Here is a 20,708-nt window from a genome sequence, read left to right as displayed (position 1 = left end):
AAAAAATTTACAAATGCAATAAAAATATTGGTATCGGTACTCGGTATCGGCAAGTACCAAAAATAAAAGTATCGGTATCGGGCGAGTACTGGAAAAAGTGGTATCGGTGCATCCCTAATAAATAATAATAGTATATACAGACTAAAATAGCACTTTGTTTACGTTTATTTTTCACACGTTTTACAGACTAGTTTTCATGAACTGAAACATTTTATACATATATATATATATATAAATATAAATAGCTCTTATTATTATTATTATTTTATATTTATTATTTTATGTTTCTTTGTGTTTAATCACAAGATTCACAATATTTTCTTTTAAAGTTTTTCATCTAATATTTTATTTTTGGTCCAGTTCATGAAAACTAGGCTGTTAAACGTGTGAAAAATAACAGTGCTATTTTAGTATGTATATACTATTATACTGTTTATTAATAAATTGAATTAGCTTTTTTTTTTTTATATTGTAGTTTTAGTCATTTTAGTTCTTCGGCTTATTTCAATTAGTTGGCAAGGCAACATATATATATATAATTAATTAAAACTAAATAGCTCTTATTATTATTATTATTTTATATTTATTATTTTATGTTTCTTTGTGTTTAATCACAAGATTCACAATATTTTCTTTTAAAGTTTTTCATCTAATATTTTATTTTTGGTCCAGTTCATGAAAACTAGGCTGTTAAACGTGTGAAAAATAACAGTGCTATTTTAGTATGTATATACTATTATACTGTTTATTAATAAATTGAATTAGCTTTTTTTTTTTTATATTGTAGTTTTAGTCATTTTAGTTCTTCGGCTTATTTCAATTAGTTGGCAAGGCAACATTTCAAATTTTTAAAAAAAGTTTTTCATCTAATATTTATATTTTAATTTATTTCCGCTTTGTCAATTAATGGAAACTACTTTAGGCTCTTAAATGTGTGAAAAATAACTGCTATTTATGTACTATTTGTTATATTATTTATGTACTATTATATTAATAGTTAGAATTAGCTTTCATTTTTATATTTTAATTTTTATTTTATTTTTCAACTTTAACTTATTTTAATTCAGTTAGTTGGCAAGGCAACATTTCTTTTTTTCCAAGTTTTCTATTTAATATTTCAATTTTATTTTATTTCAGCTTTATTTTGGTTTTTTCAGTAGGAAACTAGGCTCTTAAACTTGTGAAAAATAAGTGTTATTTTAATATGATTTATATACTATTATTTTTTTATATTATTTTATATTTTCAGTTTTCATTTTAATTTTAGAAATTTTAGTATATTGACTTATCCTTATTTTATTTTAGTTACTTTGCAATGCAACATTTCTAAACAGTTTTTTTCATCTAATATTTATACTTTATGTTTCAGCTTTATTTCAGTTAACAAAAACAAGCCTCTTAAATGTGTGAAATGGAATTTTTCCTTCAGTCTTTAACGTTACAGATCATGATTTCAGGATAATTCAGGATAACATGCTAGTGTGTTACTTTTATGGTTTCCGCCCATATAAAGATATGGAAGAAACAGAATGAGTAGTATGCTAGTTTGCTATTTCACATTCAGCCACCATGTGTTCTTGTGGCTTCTTCAGCCAATCAGCTTCAGCTTTGTCATGACATCATGCAGCTCCAGAGTGATCAGTCACATGGTATGTACAGCTCAGGTGATTGGCTCATGAGAGCCAGCTGAGAAACTGCTATTGATAATGGTAACGCTGACGGTTAACACATAGAAAGGAAATACACGCCGCGAGCTCTTGAGTCGAATCCTCAGATGTGTTGCTAGTGGAAACAGACTCTCATAAACAGAGTTACATAGAAAGATTACAGCAGCCGTGAATACTTTATTGAGGATTCTTAAAGGTTTATGTTTCTAGGTCAACAGGGAGGAAAGTATTCATGAAGTCACTTTCATGCTAGCCAAAGTAATAAAGACATTTTATGTTCTGCTGGAGCACATACATCTATCTCTCTGAAGTGTGGGGAGATAATGTGAATCTTCACAACATTTGACGTTTTTGACATTGAATTTGGTTTTCTTGTGATGGAGTAGCTGAATTTGAACACACACAAAAAAATCAACAAATATTATTCAAACAAGTTCGGCTTCAGTTTGAGCTCTTTAAAGGGATAGTTCACCCCAAAAAAGAAAATTCTGCCATCATTTATTCTGTAGGAATTATACTCATGTGCAGCACAAAAAGTGCAATTTCAAGCTTCTTCAAGCGTCTTCTGATTGCTTTGTGTGAGGAAGAGACCAAAATGCAACTAGACCTTTGAGTCAGTAAACAGATAGGTCTGATTCATTAAATCACTCGGATGTGAACCACATTAACTGATTCTTTTACAAGATCAAACTCAAGAGACTGCCTCATTATTATATCCGACTTATGATTCAGCAACTTCTCATCAACTCCCATGAATGGAGGATGTGAAGATTTTCCAGAGAAAAAAATGACTTAATTTTTGCTCTGATTGTCACACAGATCTATCAAATGGTTTTAGAAGACTTTAAATATATCGTACGAGTTATATATGGACCACTTTTATGAATAATCAATGTGCTTTTCTGTAATATGCAAATCACATTTGCTTTCATTTTCTTAAAAAAAACAAAACAATTGGCTTTTATTTTAATTTTTATATTTTCAGTTTTCAAAAATATTTTTAATAGTTTTATGGTAAATTTAGACGACAACTATGTACTATGTACTTTTCGTTCATTTTAGTTTGTTTTAGTGTTTTTTCTCATTTTTTAATTGGTTCTATTTAGCTTTAATTTCTATTCTATTTCAGTTTTAGTCATTTTAGTACATATTTTATTTCTGTTAGTGCCACAACATTTCTAATATTAATTTAAGTGATTAAGATTTTCACCTTATATATAACTTATTTTATTTCAGCTCCATTTTTATTAACGGAAACTATTTTTCATAGTTTTGGATTTAGTTACCAGTAACAACACTGCTTTATTTCAGCTTTATTTCAATTAACAAAAAATATTTTTAATAGTTTTAGAGTACATTTAGACGACAACTATGTACTATGTACTTTTCGTTAATTTTAGTTTGTTTTAGTGTTTTTTCTCATTTTTTAAATGGTTCTATTTAGCTTTAATTTCTATTCTATTTCAGTTTATTTTATATTTTCAGTTTTCATTTTAATTTTAGAAATTTTAGTATATTGACTTATCCTTATTTTATTTTAGTTACTTTGCAATGCAACATTTCTAAACAGTTTTTTTCATCTAATATTTATACTTTATGTTTCAGCTTTATTTCAGTTAACAAAAACAAGCCTCTTAAATGTGTGAAATGGAATTTTTCCTTCAGTCTTTAACATTACAGATCATGATTTCAGGATAATGCAGGATAACATGCTAGTGTGTTACTTTTATGGTTTCCGCCCATATAAAGATATGGAAGAAACAGAATGAGTAGTATGCTAGTTTGCTATTTCACATTCAGCCACCATGTGTTCTTGTGGCTTCTTCAGCCAATGAGCTTCAGCTTTGTCATGACATCATGCAGCTCCAGAGTGATCAGTCACATGGTATGTACAGCTCAGGTGATTGGCTCATGAGAGCCAGCTGAGAAACTGCTATTGATAATGGTAACGCTGACGGTTAACACATAGAAAGGAAATACACGCCGCGAGCTCTTGAGTCGAATCCTCAGATGTGTTGCTAGTGGAAACAGACTCTCATAAACAGAGTTACATAGAAAGATTACAGCAGCCGTGAATACTTTATTGAGGATTCTTAAAGGTTTATGTTTCTAGGTCAACAGGGAGGAAAGTATTCATGAAGTCACTTTCATGCTAGCCAAAGTAATAAAGACATTTTATGTTCTGCTGGAGCACATACATCTATCTCTCTGAAGTGTGGGGAGATAATGTGAATCTTCACAACATTTGACGTTTTTGACATTGAATTTGGTTTTCTTGTGATGGAGTAGCTGAATTTGAACACACACAAAAAAATCAACAAATATTATTCAAACAAGTTCGGCTTCAGTTTGAGCTCTTTAAAGGGATAGTTCACCCCAAAAAAGAAAATTCTGCCATCATTTATTCTGTAGGAATTATACTCATGTGCAGCACAAAAAGTGCAATTTCAAGCTTCTTCAAGCGTCTTCTGATTGCTTTGTGTGAGGAAGAGACCAAAATGCAACTAGACCTTTGAGTCAGTAAACAGATAGGTCTGATTCATTAAATCACTCGGATGTGAACCACATTAACTGATTCTTTTACAAGATCAAACTCAAGAGACTGCCTCATTATTATATCCGACTTATGATTCAGCAACTTCTCATCAACTCCCATGAATGGAGGATGTGAAGATTTTCCAGAGAAAAAAATGACTTAATTTTTGCTCTGATTGTCACACAGATCTATCAAATGGTTTTAGAAGACTTTAAATATATCGTACGAGTTATATATGGACCACTTTTATGAATAATCAATGTGCTTTTCTGTAATATGCAAATCACATTTGCTTTCATTTTCTTAAAAAAAAAACAATTGGCTTTTATTTTAATTTTTATATTTTCAGTTTTCAAAAATATTTTTAATAGTTTTAGGGTAAATTTAGACGACAACTATGTACTATGTACTTTTCGTTAATTTTAGTTTGTTTTAGTGTTTTTTCTCATTTTTTAAATGGTTCTATTTAGCTTTAATTTCTATTCTATTTCAGTTTTAGTCATTTTAGTACATATTTTATTTCTGTTAGTGCCACAACATTTCTAATATTAATTTAAGTGATTAAGATTTTCACCTTATATATAACTTATTTTATTTCAGCTCCATTTTAATTAACGGAAACTATTTTTCATAGTTTTGGATTTAGTTACCAGTAACAACACTGCTTTATTTCAGCTTTATTTCAATTAACAAAAAATATTTTTAATAGTTTTAGAGTACATTTAGACGACAACTATGTACTATGTACTTTTCGTTTTTGAAAAGTTTCGCGTACAGACGCCAACATTGTCAAAATGATCCTCGTTCACATGGATTCGCAAAAATGTCTGAAACTGCTGTATTATTTATGTCAGGCCAGTAGTTGGCGATGTCACTTTGTATAGAAACACTACGCACCTGCACACATGACTATAGACTGAACACGTAATACGCATGCGCATGACGAAACCATTTTCACAAATTTGCGTTCTGTAGTTCACACAGAAACGATAACGCCATAATTTTCAAAAGTTTGCGTTTTCAGGCCCCTAAAACGCCATTGTCGTGTAAATGAATGGCCAAAATGCATAAAAGGTTTCCATTTTAGTTGAAAATGGTGTTGCCTCCTTAGTTAACAGTAACAACACTTGCTTTAAAAATTGGAGGAAAGAAAAAAAAAGTCGTACATACAACATGAAAGAAGGCAAACATTTCATTTTTGGGTGAAATATCTCTATAAAAATGTTCTCAGCCTACATATTTTCAGTGCAGTTAGTTTTCTCTCGTTTTAATCTCAGCCTCAGTGTTGTTTCCAGTATGAAACGCACAAAAGAAAGAACAAAACGGACAGAAAAATAGTTTGGCATCTTCTAAAATATGCCTCCCTCCCTTCTCTTCCAGAGCGCCGTGGAAGGTTCTCTAAACTCATGGACAGATTAACAGTGGCATGTTTATTTTCTCTGTAAAACAGCATTTGGGTTTACAACCACCCGAGCGCTGTGGGCTCATTGTGATTGATTTAGCAGTAATAAAGAGTCTGTTTCGCTCATTTTATTACATGAGAAATTGTTTTCTTTCTTCTGGGACTGAATGGAGACGCTGATTGATTTTGCTGTGCGAGCGTGATTGCTAATTGGTCTTTTTGGTTCTGCTGTGCGATCCGTGATTGTGGGTAATGGGTCTGATTGGCTCTGTTGTAGATATGCGATTGTGGTCAATGAATCTGATTGATTGCGATTGACTAGAGTTTTCACAGGGGTCAGGGTTTTGCTCCTGCTGGTAGAGTTTGTAACTGCACCATGGTGGACTAACTAGACCAAGCTAACCAGACCGTAATCTCATTAGTTCTGTTGTATAAAATGGCTAATTAATAGAATTGTCTGTATTGCATAAGCACGATTATGACTAATGAATCTGATTGGTTGTGTTGTGTGGTTATTGGATTGTGGGTAATTGGTTTGCATGTGGAATACGGTTGCAATTTGTCTTTGAAATCATTTAGGAGTTTCCAGCCTTCCTCCATTAAACAAATGACGTCTCATTTTCCAGCTATGGTAGGGTTGAATTGATCTGACCTTTGTGTTAATGCCTGTTTTCTCATTTACAAAAGTGTAAAGACTTGTTGTTCGTTCACAATGAACTTTAGCCATGGCTAAATGAACATTCCCCAATAAAATAACTTTTATTGGTGTTCGTTTTATATCAAACCAAGCAGTTTTGTTAAACTGCAAGTGGTTTTTGGTTTTTCCATGTTTTTAAGTGCATTGTAAGATCTGATCCTATATCACTCCATCTCTTAATATGAATAGTTCACCTAAAAACGAAACAGCAGACTCATGCACTTTTCCAAGCATGCATTTTCCAATGAACTGACTGAAATTTAGGTTGTTATTGAAAAAAACCTTCTGCAAAACTTGTATTTGCATCAGTGTTGAGATGCAAATACATGGTGTGTCCAAGCGGCTTGCCATATTTGATGTCGCTGATGCCAAATGGCATTGATCCTTGCATGTCTCGTTACTAAACTGAACTGAAGAAATTACATTTTTGTGCTTTGAATAATGGAATAATGACTTGAATTTCAGTCTGTTCATCACACAAACATATGGAAGCCCATTTCTGCCACAAAAAAAAAAATTTAATTGTGACTTTTTATCTCACAATTCGGACTACTTTTGTCACAATTGCGCGTTTTCATGTTGAAATTCTGACTTTTTATTCTCGCTATTGCGAATTTACATCTTGCAATTCAGCCTTTTTTCTCAGAATTGCATGATATAACCTTGAAATTAACACATTTCTCAGAATTGTGAGATATAAACTCTCAATTGTGAGTTATAAAGTCAGAATTGCAGGATATAAACTTGCAATTGCAAGAAATAAAGTCAGATTTGTGAGATATAAACTTGCAATTCTGGCCTTTTTCCTCACAATTGTGAGTTTAAATCTCGTGATTCTGACTTATTTCTCAGAATTGTGAGATATAAATGTGCAACTGCCAGTTATGAAGTCCAATTCTGAAGAAAATAAAAAACTTTTATATCTCACAATTCTGATTCTATAACTAGCAGTTCTGACTTCCTAACTCCCAATTGTGAGTTATATCTGGTAATTATTGGAAAAAACGCCACAATTGCAAGATGTAAACTTGCAATTGTGAGAAATCAGATTTGAGAGATCGGAAGTCGCAGTTACCTTTTAAATTTTGTATTCAGTGGTGGAAACTTTCTTCCATACAAAGCTCTCATATGGACTAAAAAGATTTGAAATATTGTGCTTAAGTCATGTAGACAACTTTGATGGTTTATTTAGAAGCTTTTGGGCATCATGATCAGTCATTGCATGTAAAAAAAAATTGTATGAAGATACATCTAAATTCCTCTTTTTGTTTTGTGTGGAAGTTAGGAAGCCATTTGGAACAACTTGAGGCTGAGTAAATGATGACAGAAATTAAATTTTTTTGGTCTTCGTGACTGGGCATCTGGACAAATGGGACTCTCACTTCAAATGTTGTTGAATGCATCATTTCCCTTTATTTCACTGGCCTCAGCGTGAGATCTGATGAATGGTGTGTTTTACAATATTAGGGCTCTTAAGGAAAAGGACCAATTCGTCTTCTTTTCTGTGCAGCGGGGAGACACTTCAGTAATGAACAAGCATTCTGGGTGCCGTACTGAACTCTTAAAAGCTTTGTACTGTAAACAGCATGTGAGTAATTTAATGGCTAATGCCACCATAAAGAACGTCCACCGCTTTCCTGCAGCATCAGCAGAGAGATTCCCGCATTTGTAATGAAAACGTGAAGGACGTCTGTGGATTCTGGAGTGAAAACTAAGGTATCATCTTGATTAGATGTTGGTTCGAGTGTTGGCTGACAAGTGTTAAATGAAACTGTTGTCGTTTCTTACCAGCAGCTTTGAGGTGACTCTGTGGAAACTGGCTCGGGATTGTTGGAGCTCTAACCCTGTAATAAGCTTTAGTCTCCTGCTTTGATGGGCATCTGTTTCCCCACAGCAGTGAGACAGAACTGTACTGTGAAGACAGATTTGACTGTTCAAACCGTGTGGAATCACTTTTCTTTTTTTTCCTTTTTGTACAGCTGAAGCCAAACAGTTTTGTAGTTATTTTGATTTTGCACAACACACCCTCATGTTCAACACATAATTGCCAAAGAGCTATCAGAATTTACTGCATAATTTGATTTATGGCTGGGCGGTTTGACTTGGGCCTGTAAGAAACCACTTAATAACCACCCAGAACACACTAGCAACCCTGATACCACTCAGAAGATCCTAAGCAAATGCATAGCAATGCCCTGGCAACCACTCAGAATACCTTAACAACTGCATAACAATGCCCTGGCAAATGCTTAAAACAGCTTAGCAATTGCATAGCAACGCCCTGGAAACCACCAAGACCCCCTAGGCTAGGCAGATCTATAGTAACACCCTGGCAACCATCCAAAACACCTTAATAAGTGCATGAAAACACTCTGGCAACCAACAAAAACTCAACCACTCTGAACACCTTAGCAACTGCATAGCAATACCCAGGCAACCACTCCAAGCATCTTAGCAACTGCATAGCAACTCCCTGCCAACCACTCAAAACACCTTTGCAGTGCCCTGGAAACCATTTAAAACATCTTAGCAACTGTATAGCAACACCCTGGCAACTATCCAGAACACCTTGGCAACCCCTCAAAACACCTTAGAAACTGCATAGTAATGCCCTGGCAACCAGACAGAACACCTTAACAACTGCATAACCATGCCCTGGCAATCCCCCAGAAAATCCATAACAACTGCATAGCAACAGCCTGGAAACCACTCAGAACACCTTAGCAATGCAAAGTAACACCTTGTCAACCATCCAAAACTGCATGGAAATGATCTGGTAACCAACGAAAACACATAATAATGCCCTACATAGCAACATCCTGGCAACCACTCAAAACATGTTAGCAACTGCATAGCAACATCCTGGCAACCACTCAAAACATGTTAGCAACTGCATAGCAACACCCTGGCAACCACTCAAAAGCATCTTAGCAACTATATAGCATCACCTGGCCAACCACCCAAAACACCTTAACAATTGCATAACAACACACTGGTAACCACTCAAAACACTTTATTAGCTCCTTGGCAACCACTCTAAACACCTTAGCAACTGCATAGCAACACCCTGGCAACCATTCAAAGCATCTCAAAAACTGCATAGCAACACCCCGGCAATCACTCCAAGCATCTTAGCAACTGCACAGCAACACCTGGCCTACCACACAAAACACCTTAACATTTGCATAGCAACACCCTGGCAACCATTCAAAACACCTTAGCAACCACCCACATCAACCTAGCATCATGCTGTTGAGTTTTTCATTAACAATAACTCATTTAATCCATGATGGACTTCAAACTAGATTCTTATACTTCCTGAACAAGAAGAGTATTAAAAGATGGTCTTTTGTTAGAGTAACCATGACAACCTCATTGACCTTTATCAGGACATAATGTGTTTTTGTTGTCAGGCTAAGGCAATACGCAGCAGCAGCAGCAGCAGTTCGACTGCAGGAAATGCCAGAGCGCTGCTGAAGGAGTTTGTCTTCGGTCCCGGAGGTCAGAGCAATATGAGATGCTGAAGGCCTCATAATCACATCTGAACTGGGATCAGTTCTGCCCGTTTGTCGTCTCTCCTCCTCTGACCAGGTTTTCAGTGGAATTGTGAAATGAATTTGCTCTGCCATGCTGGATCAGCAGCTTTTCGCTTGACTGTTTCGATTTACTCGCCCAAGGCGAAAACGTGTCGGTTTTTCTCCAAATAGCGACTCAAAGCCTCTTGATTTCCTTTCTCTCAGCAGATGTGGACGAGTGCGCCGAGGCCCTGGACAGCTGCAGTATGGATGCCATCTGTCAGAACACCCTCAAGTCATACAAATGCATCTGCAAATCAGGATACAAAGGCGACGGGAAGCACTGTGAAGGTGAGCAACGCTTACTAAGATGAAGATGCAAAAACATGCAAAACAAATGAGGTCAGAATACATGCACTTGATTCTATATATTTAGAAGCAGTGTTGCGTGTAATGCATTACCAAGTAAATTAATTACTTTGCTCTTGAAAAAGTAAGGGATTACTCTTAATTTTTCTGTCATTTAATTACAGTTACTTCTTATGTAATTGCATTAAATACTGTAGACTATAGAACAATTCTACATAAAACCAGTGAATCTAGCATCAAAATTTAAGGTCTAATGCTAAATTCGTGGTCGGAAATTAACAAGGGCTTGAACAAAAAAGCCCCACAAATTTAAGATAAAGGGGCAAAAATTGCCCCTGCATAATTACACTAAATCTATTATGGCTGTTGCAATAAAAATGAAATGTGAAAAATGTCAATTTGTGGAATTACATTTAGATCAGCGTCTGTTGCATCAGATTGCTTTTTTACGCGTTGTTTTATACAGCGTTGAGCCTTCTAACCAATCACACACATTTCTGTTGAGCTTGTGAACGCGATGGCCAATCAGAGGCGTTTAGATTAGTCAGCGCTGAAAATGTGCGCTTGCGAATTCTCATCCTAAACAATGAAGTGCAGAAAAGATGTAAGTATTAAGAGATGAATTTTGTCACTTCAGTGATTATAACGGGAGTTTTTGCATAACATGCGCTAGACTAGGCATGTTTGTCCGTGTAGCCAGAATATGACATGCCGTTTCCCCAAACACAAAACCGTTAAATATTCTTAAAGGATTAGTTCACTTCCAGAATAAAAAATTCCTGATCATTTACTCACCCCCATGTCATCCAAGATGTTCATTTCTTTCTGTCTTCAGTCGAAAAATAAAATTAAGGTTTTTGAGGTAAACATAGCAGGATTTTTCTCCATATAATGGACTTCAATGGGAACCAATGGGTTGAAGGTCCAAATTGCATGACAAGCATTTGTGGTTAAAAAATATATAAATTTTATTTTTGTAAGACAATGACTGATCATTTCACTAGATAAGACTCTTATTCCTCAGCTGGGATTGTGTAGAGCCCTTTGAAGCTGCACTGAAACTGCAATTTGGACCTTCAGCCTGTTGGTCCCCATTGAATTCCATTATTTGGAGAAAAATCCTGGCATGTTTTCCTCAAAAACCTTAATTTCTTTGAAAGACATGATCATCTCGGATGGCATAGGGGTGAGTTAATGACCAGAAAATTTTTATTTCGGAAGTGAACTAATCCTTTAAAATCAAGATACATTTACTTGAGAAGAATTTCTGAAAAATGTAGCAAAATGAAGTGTTTATGCTTAAAACAAGAAAAAATATCTGCCAATGGGGTGAGATAAATAAACTTAATTTAAAAGGTAAAACAAGTTTATTTTTCTTACATCTTATAATTTTTTGCAGCATTAATTTGCAAAAACCAGCAACAGACATTATAAACAAGCAATAGACATAATAAAATGAAATACAATTTCCAAGCTGCACACTTAAAGAAATTGCATAGATTTAAAAACAAGATAAACGTGTTTGCGATCAAACTGCATAAGAGAATATCTATTTCATTTGGCTGTCAATTTAAGAAGCTAGTGCAATTAAGTATTAAATATAATGCAAAAAAAGTCTACTTCAGACAGATAGTTCAACTCAGCTGTAGGTTTTGTCTGCCACAATAATGAATTGTCTTAAATATTAACGTATGCAATTAAATCAAAGAGTTAAATGGCATATCATGTAATTAATTAGATTTGTATAAATTGATTGAAAGGACTAATTTTGGATTAAATTTACAGTATATACTGTATCTTACCCCACTGGCAAACTGTTTCTAATTTTTCAAGCCCAAATCTCGCCAAACTTGAGGTTTAAGCCATGAGAAAACAATTTGCCAGTCGAGAAAGAAAAATAAAGATCTTAATATCTTATGCTTCTCAAATATATTTATCTTGTTTGAGCATGGTCAGATATATTGTCTTGGAAACCAGACAGAATTACTGATTAAGAAGCGGTTGTTTTTGCCATGTAGTCTATAATTAGATCACTCTGGTCAATACTGTGTGTGTGTGTGTGTGTGTGTGTGTGTGTATTCAGACACTTCAAGGTGTTCTTCTCCATGTTTTATTTCTGCAGTTCCTTGGCTTCATTTTCAGATTTCCCTGAGGGAAGGGAAATAGATGTTCAAACGCAAAATTAAAAAGATGACAGACTCAATTCTTTAACCTTTGGACGTGAAATAGAGCATGAAATTTCTTACATGTTACCGATAACTTGGACTTGGCCTGGTAATTACAACACAATCCCAATCACATCAGTGCAGGGCCAGAAATGATTTTTTTCTATTTCTATTTCTGGAATTGATTTCAAGGGGCATTTTTACCTTTATAAGGGCATTTTTTTTATTATTACACCATTAAATGTATCTTCATTGTCTTTTATGTCAAATATTTAATTTTAACGCATTATTACTCCAATTAATCAAAATACTCTAGACTGTTACCTATAAAATTTTTATCAACAACAGCCATCTTTACACAGCAAGGAACTGAAGCATCTGATATGCCATTATGTGTATTTACACAGACTGTTTAATGCGGAGGTGGCAAACATGTATTTACACAACAATTGCATAATGTAATAAGCCTACAGTAAAAATAGAAATAAATTGTAAATTATAAATATATAAATTGTTAAATAAAATAAAAAAACAGGAATTCATTACAGGGTAGACCTGCAATAAAAAAAATTAAAAATCAAAAAATTATTCGCTGCTGATATAGTTATAATGATTATTAATGTTGATTAATAGAATATATACTGTAAAAATGTTTTTGTGAAACTACATGTCATATTCTGGCTACACAGACAAAACAGAAAAAGAACTGTTAATGAATTTGTTTAATGCTTTTTACAAATTAGAAAATCAAGACTTCATGGTGGTTGTTATAGTCACTGTGAACCCGAATAAGTTGGCGCAAAAAAACAAACAATTTTGAGGTAATCAGTTGCATCAAAAAAATTTTAGGTTGAATTAAACAGAACTGGCAGATTTTTATTTTACATGTTAATCGCTCTTATGAGTTAGTACGCTATCTCATACATTTAAAATTTTTACACTTAAAATTATCATATAATCTCAACTTAAATATTTTTAGTAGTGTAAACTTAACTAACCATAACTAGCTAATTCAATAAATGTTTTTATTAGCAATTGCTGAATGAGTAAGGCAATATATGCTCCACTAAGAAAATCTTCCACTTTCAGATTAAAGTGCGTCATTACGTCACGTCTGTAAACATAAAGAAGTTGTCCCGGCTGCTACAGAGATGGCGACAATGAGGCAAAACTTACGGACTGCAGCTTTAAATTTGAGGGGCATTATGTTGCTTTTAGACAGTTAATTCATCTATGTCAGTGGTTCTCAGCACACAGATGCTACAGTAACAGTACAAAGATATGGTCATTTGCATTTACGGGAAGTTTTTGCAGCTCAATTGTATTTGGAGAGGTGTATGCTGCTTTTGGACCCACTTAGCCAATGTGATCCTTTCTGGATACAAACATCCTAAGCCCAGGCAAAACACTGGAAAGTGAATGAGTTCTGGAATGTTTGCGCTGCTTTAAAACGGCACTCCTGACTGAACCGGGATCAGTCGCGTAAAGCCCTTGATATGGTGTGGAAACACAAATGTGTGCTGCGGAGATATGAGCATCGCTGTTCAAATATACTTCACCACGTGCAAAAAGACAAGCAGCAGAACCGGATCCTAATCCTCTGAAAGCTATTGCAAAACTCTTGATAGCTATTTGCTACAAATAACGGGGGCTTGGGGTAAATAACAGGCCTGAGCCTTGAGAAAGCAGTGTTCGCCTGTTTGGCTGGTCACACTTCTTAACTAGCTTAACCAGCAAGGGTTTTATATCTATTTATATTTATATTTAGGCACAATTTATAGATCTCCAAAATAATTTCATACATTTAGGCATAAAGCTTTAAATCAAATGGTTTTTTAAGATCATGAGGAACATGCATTTAGCCAAATATGTGCGAACATGTGACTGCTGTATATGTAAATAAAATAATATAAAAAATTTCTAAATACAAACTAACAATAACTATAAAATAATAATAACTTCTTGCTTTTAGCTTATTTGCAATTTGTTTAAATTGTCATGGGTGTGATAAATGAACTTTTCACACATGTAAATGCATGAAAATGACAATATACAATTTATCACACACACACACACACAGAGACAGACAGACAGACAGACAGATAGATAGATAGATAGATAGATAGATAGATGCACATACAGTATATACACATGTATACACACAATATTTTAGAATATTATATAATACTTTAATAGAATATTTTAAGGTCACCATTTCTTGATTTTAGGTCATTATTACTTTTAGCTTATGTGCAGTTCATTTAAATTATCCTGTGGTGTGACTAATGATTTTTACACAAGTTCAATGTGAAAATATTCAATTTTCACATTGAATCAAAGATATTACAAAAAGCAGCTTTAGAAAGAAATCTTTCTTTTTTCTTTTTTTTTCATTTGGGTGAACTATCCCTTTAATTGATGTGATTTTTTTTTTAAATGTAAATATGAATTTTTTTTCATGAAATTATACTCTAAGAAACTAAAACTGTCTTAATAAATGTCTTAATGAGTCATTCATTCATTCGATTTGTTCAAATGGCTGATTCATTCAAGAATGAAGTAAATGGCTCTCTTTATGAATGGGCCATTGAATCATTGCTTTACACGATTCATTCAAAATGTGGATTCATTCAGAAATTGTGTCTTGCTCGGAGACACACAACTGTCCTGCTGTGGCTTTAATAATTTTTGGCAAAATTGAGCAAAAAACAGACAACGTTGTGTCTAAAATATAACACAATATTAAGGTCTTACTTATTGAACTGTATAAAATCAATATCACATTTGCACTCGTGCTGTTTTGGACAAGAACACCACTCGTGTGATACTTCACTCGTTGCTCGTGTGATATTGCTGAACTATATTATATGATATAAATGTGAGACAAAAACTCATACAGGTGAGTTTTCCCCCCAGTCTCTTGAATTTTAGGGGCATGTAACTGCATTCTATAGGCTCCATCACGCAGTGAGTTGTTGCCCTGCATCACATTCATCATCAATCAACAGTATAGGTGTGTTGGAGTTGAAGCAGCGCTGCACAGACTGAACGTTGTATGACATCAAAGTACCACAAGAGCTATAGAGAGCAGACGGTTTGAGTAAAATACACCTATAATGAAATGTAAGGTGGGGCAAGGGGCGGGCCGGGTGCGTTAATTGTGTTTAACGTGTTATTTTTTCCCATAACTAATTAATTAGATCAACGCGTTAAATCGACGGCCCTAAATATTAATTTCAATAGGTGTGTAAAATTAATTTGTGACACTGCAGGACAATATACAAATGTTGTCTCTCAATCATAAAATGTGCATGCAAATATTATACAATAATACAATTATAAATAAATTAAATTGAAATTAATTTGTCATTTTATATGTAGTATATCTCTGATGGACGCTGTTGTCTGAATTATGTCAACCCTAAACCAACCTTAACCATAAATTGTTGGTCTTTTCAGCAAGGCCTATCCATGCAGACATTTCTAGATGTTTTCAGGTTCATTTTGCATCGTTCAATCTATATGTACACAGTAAACTCCATCATCTGAGTCTTAATAGGCTATTTATTATGTCTCTTGGATGCAGAATGAACGTTTTTTCCACATCTCAACCTTAAAACGAATGACCCGTAAACAATATGACCATAATGAATAGTGCAAAACGCTTTTTTCCTCCACTTCTCGAAATTGCCTGTGCTGTAGATCGTTCGGCCTCATATGGAGATGCATTAGCCGAGGTGAAATAGCTTGTAATTCGATGGAGTGAAGCTGGTGCAGAACCGAAATACAAAAGCAAAAGTGCAAAGACTTTGTACTGTGTTGGAGGTGGGATAAAAAGCATTCAGGAATAAAGACAAATAAAGCGCTGTACTCCAGACAGCGAGCGTCTCTCTCCATACTCACTGAGCCCAGATGACTACAAAGCAGAGCAGAGGAGTCTGGGTAATTACTGCTCAATTGGGCGTCAAATGAGAGGGGATGGCCTGCGTCCCCGTCCACAGACATCCACTTCTCTCTCCGGCTTGTAGATGTTTATTCAGCTGCTCTCGCCATCCAAGCATAAGGCATAATTCACTATAATCACCACAGTTACCGGCACACAGAAGCTCATATTGAGCAAAATAAATTAATTAGGAACAAATTAAAGATGGATTTTAAAGAGTCAAGGTTTCATCAGTAAAAAGGTCATAATTTACTTTTTTAAGGCCCTTAGAAACAAACCTGTTTTGCTGCTGTACCTTTAAGACTTATGTAAATGACCTGCATGTGATTGGCTAACCTCCATGTCCATTTGAATGCTGATTATGTGTTAATATGTAAAAGTGGGTGGTCATATGTTAAAGAGCTGTTGGTTGTGTTTATAACTGACCATTTCTACTTTTTAAGTTGGTTTTTCGTAAATATTCTGCTTGAACTGGGGTGAAATCTTTACACTGTGAATATTTATTTTTCATATATTATATAAAATATATTTTTTGAAATAATGGAATGTGAAATGTTTTATTATATATAATTTTATAAATTATATATATTTATACAACAGTTCTTTCTGCTTCTCGAATCTGATTGGCTAAGAGCCTTTTCTAGAGGTGCGATATTAGTGATATCGGGACTCCAACCGTTTCACCGTTTGTATCACTCCACTTGCAGTATTTCACAGCGAGTGTCATGGCGAATCCACTATAATTTTATAAGTTAAACAGTTTTTGTGTCACGGAATGTAGTTTTAAGAATTTTTTAGGCGAGAATGTACTTGTTTAGACTTCAAGTATGCGGTTCGTTAATAAAGATAACGTCTATCTGAAAATGTGCTTCGACGTTTTCGGAGATGTGAGCTCCAGGGTGTCAGCGGCCGTTCAGCGCTCATGAACCCGCCGAGAGCAGCCTCACCTCGGCCAGATCTTCTGGAATTTGCCACTGGCTCTGATGTCTCTATAGTGGTTAAACATGAGAAACGGTGTGTGTGTTTGTGATGGTGATTTTATTGACATTGTTCCGCCATTAGATGGACTGTTTTTCTGAGTGAGTCCGCAGTAAAGACTTTTATATTGAAAGAGACTGAAACAGGGTTGTAAACAAGGAAGTTCTTTTTTACTTTCAACAACATTCAGATGCAGGTAATCACACTCGCTCAGTCCATCTCTCTCTCATAATACTCTACATAATACAGTGAGCTTTTAATACAGTGATACAATAAGCTTTCAATGGAGCAGCTCAACATTCCTTTGTTTCTAGTTCTAAAGTGACGTTTTTCGAATTAGTAACGGATCTTGAGTTCAGCTGTTAATCTGTCAAACTGAAATTTGAATCTGTGGCGGAAGGAAGTAGTTCTGCACTAAAAAAGGGTTTTTAAAGACACTCCATTGTTGTCTCTCTTTTTATTTATGTACTTGTTCCGTCGAACTGTTGTATAAACGCAATATCACACTCGTAGCCGTGCGATATAGGTGTATATCGGCACGCTGTGATTACATCCAGCCTTGTGCTGCTACTTGTTTGATATTGCTCATATATATATATATATATATATATATATATATGTATGTTTGTGTGTGTGTGTGTGTGTGTTTATGTATGTATAATATGTTTATGTATTTTTACGATTGATAAAATGTGATATTTGTACATGGAATATATATGAAAATATTAAATATTACTAAATGTTAAAATGTTATTAATTATTAAATTAATTTAAAAATATATAATTGTCTGATTATAATTGTATCTATTAATATTTAAAATGTATATATACACCAGCATTCAAAAGTTTGGAGTTGGTAAGATTTTGTTAATATCTGCTCGCCAAGGCTGAATTTATTTGATCAAAAATCAGTAATATTATGAAATATTCAAGAAACATTTCTGATTATTATCATTATGAAAAAAAGTTGTGCTGCTTCATATTTTTGTGGAAACTGTAAGACATTTGATTTTTTTGCTGAATAGAAGGTTAAAAAATAACAGCATTTATTTGAAATACAAATCTTTTGTAATATCATAAATGTCTTTACTGTCACTTTTGATCAATTTAATGCATCCTTGCTGAATAAAAGTATGAAGAAGACCCCAAACTTTTTGGTGTCAAAAGAGCCATGATTTTCTCTGATATAAGCTGTTTAACGTTTAATGTGATCGTTCTTGCAGATATCGATGAGTGTGCCAGTGAATATAATGGAGGATGTGTTCACGAGTGCATCAACATCCCGGGAAACTACAGATGCACGTGCTACGACGGCTTTCGTTTGGCCCACGATGGACACAACTGTCTGGGTAAGCCATGGTTTCTTTACATTTGGGACAAAGTAAGCATCAAAACAAAACCTGCTAGTGTGTCAGTAAGTGTGTGTGATGATCTGCGTCCTCTCAGGACTTCATCCCACTCAAGGCAAACAAACATTATTGCTGGAACCCAACTTATATGGTTGATATTCAGGCATATCTAATCAAACTCCGCACCGACCGCGACTGAGGCCCAAAACGCCGTCACTCTATCGTCCGTGTCAAAATGAAGCGGTTGCGCGGTTAACCCATTGAAGAGAGTGATAAATCCGTCAGATTTGAGCTTGGACTGCTGAGCACACAGTTCTGTGGTGTTAATTGTATTTTCAGAATGCGTGAGCTCACATTTTTGACATTCGGTGGCTCGTATGCCCAGCCGTTCCAGGTCAGTTAAATCAGTCTGAGGGGAATGTGTGTGTACACGGGTGCGTTTGTGCGGGAGATTTACATCGGGTTACAGTCTTATACTGACCGTGGCGCTTTAACTGAAAACAGATGTCCGGCGTATCGAACAATCAGCCCAATGAAGTTGTGTGGGTTATGTGGGTTTTACTCACAACATTTGATTTGAAAGTTTGAATCAAATTTAAATGGAATTTAGCACGTCACACAGGATGTTGCATTGGAACAGTTTACAGTTCAAAAAAATTCAGAACAACAGAGGAAATTTTATTAGACCAACATGTGTTGTGACAAACCATAAATTAATTTTGTAAATTTTTTTTGTAATTTGTATTCTCAAAACACAAAAAGTCAAAATGAGTGATGTGATTATTAAGGTTTTGTCTCAAAATGTGAACATTTAAAATGGTCTGTTTTGAATTTCTTTTCATTTATTTTTTGGAAATAAATTGCCATGATTTATTGAATACTTTTCTCAATGAAACTTTCTCAGTGAACAGTGTCATCCCATTTTAAGATTCCACATGTTTAGATAACTTTTATAGAAATAAATATTAATATTAAACTCATATTTGGGAATATTAAATATATTCCAGTAAAATTTGGGATAGCTTAGAGTATTAAGGCTCAATAAAATTATTATTGAATAATTTTATACATTTAGTTAAATGAATGAAACTTTCTCAGTGAACAGTGTCATCCCATTTTAAGATTCCACATGTTTAGATAACTTTTATAGAAATAAATATTAATATTAAACTCATATTTGGGACAAATATTAAATATATTCCAGTAAAATTTGGGATAGCTTAGAGTATTAAGGCTCAATAAAATTATTATTGAATAATTTTATACATTTAGTTAAATGAAATATAAATTAATTGATATTATATAAAATTATAATATTATATAAAATTATAAAGTAATGAATGTGAAATATTTTATTTAAAGGTGCCATAGAATGCATTGATACAATATTTCAAATTGTTCTCTGATATCTACATAGAAGTTATGTGGCTTAGGTAAGGGCAAAAAATCTCCACAAACGGTTTTACATGTACATTTACAACCCTAGGATTTGTCCCTAAAATGAAATGGTCTGTTATTACCTTATTTGGAAGGGTCATGAATAATAATGTTGAGCTCTGCTCTGATTGGCTGTTTCACAGTGCGGCTCAACGTTGAGCTCTGCTCTGATTGGCTGTTTCACAGTGTGGCTCATTTCAGTAGCTCACACAGCAGGAAGGAAACACCGGGAAAATATATATTTCAATACTGTCTCTCGCAGTTATATCGTTGGGTAATTATTCTGTATATAAAATGCGGGCATCAGGGAGCCGCTATTAATATATTCGAATGCACGATCGCTTTTTACTTTCACTTTCGAGATTTGCGATCGCACGTGCTCTGTGTAAACTACAGCGGCAGTACTTACCACACATTTTACAAGATCAGATGCTTGTCAGTGGTGCTCAGGATATGTAAATCATTCGCCATCATCCTCAGTCATCTCTCCTGACTCTGTTTATGTGGTAAGTGAAATCTTATGTACTGTAATGTAACAGGCTACCGCTAGCAAGCAGCTAACCATGTCCCTTTAGTGGCTCGCGTTATTTGTTTTCCGTGCCTTTCTGAATACAGACACCAACCCATCCCTGCACATCACATCCCCTGCA

General features: G+C 34.5%; 1 protein-coding gene across 1 annotated transcript in view; it reads left to right on the top strand.

The window, feature by feature from the left end:
* LOC107737055 (signal peptide, CUB and EGF-like domain-containing protein 3) overlaps positions 1–20,708 on the top strand; it is a 119,618-nt gene that overhangs the window by 21,938 nt on the left and 76,972 nt on the right. Inside the window, exons 2-3 of the mRNA XM_016548459.1 lie at positions 10,046–10,168; positions 18,496–18,621. Of these exons, the coding sequence (XP_016403945.1) occupies positions 10,046–10,168; positions 18,496–18,621 (249 nt within the window). The remainder of the gene's footprint in view (positions 1–10,045; positions 10,169–18,495; positions 18,622–20,708) is intronic.

Source organism: Sinocyclocheilus rhinocerous, unplaced genomic scaffold, assembly GCF_001515625.1.
Source record: "Sinocyclocheilus rhinocerous isolate Xijiao unplaced genomic scaffold, SAMN03320098_v1.1 scaffold464, whole genome shotgun sequence".
Classification (NCBI taxonomy): Eukaryota; Metazoa; Chordata; class Actinopteri; order Cypriniformes; family Cyprinidae; genus Sinocyclocheilus; species Sinocyclocheilus rhinocerous.
Note: the sequence above shows the minus strand (reverse complement) of the source record. Positions and strands in the feature narration are given on the sequence as shown.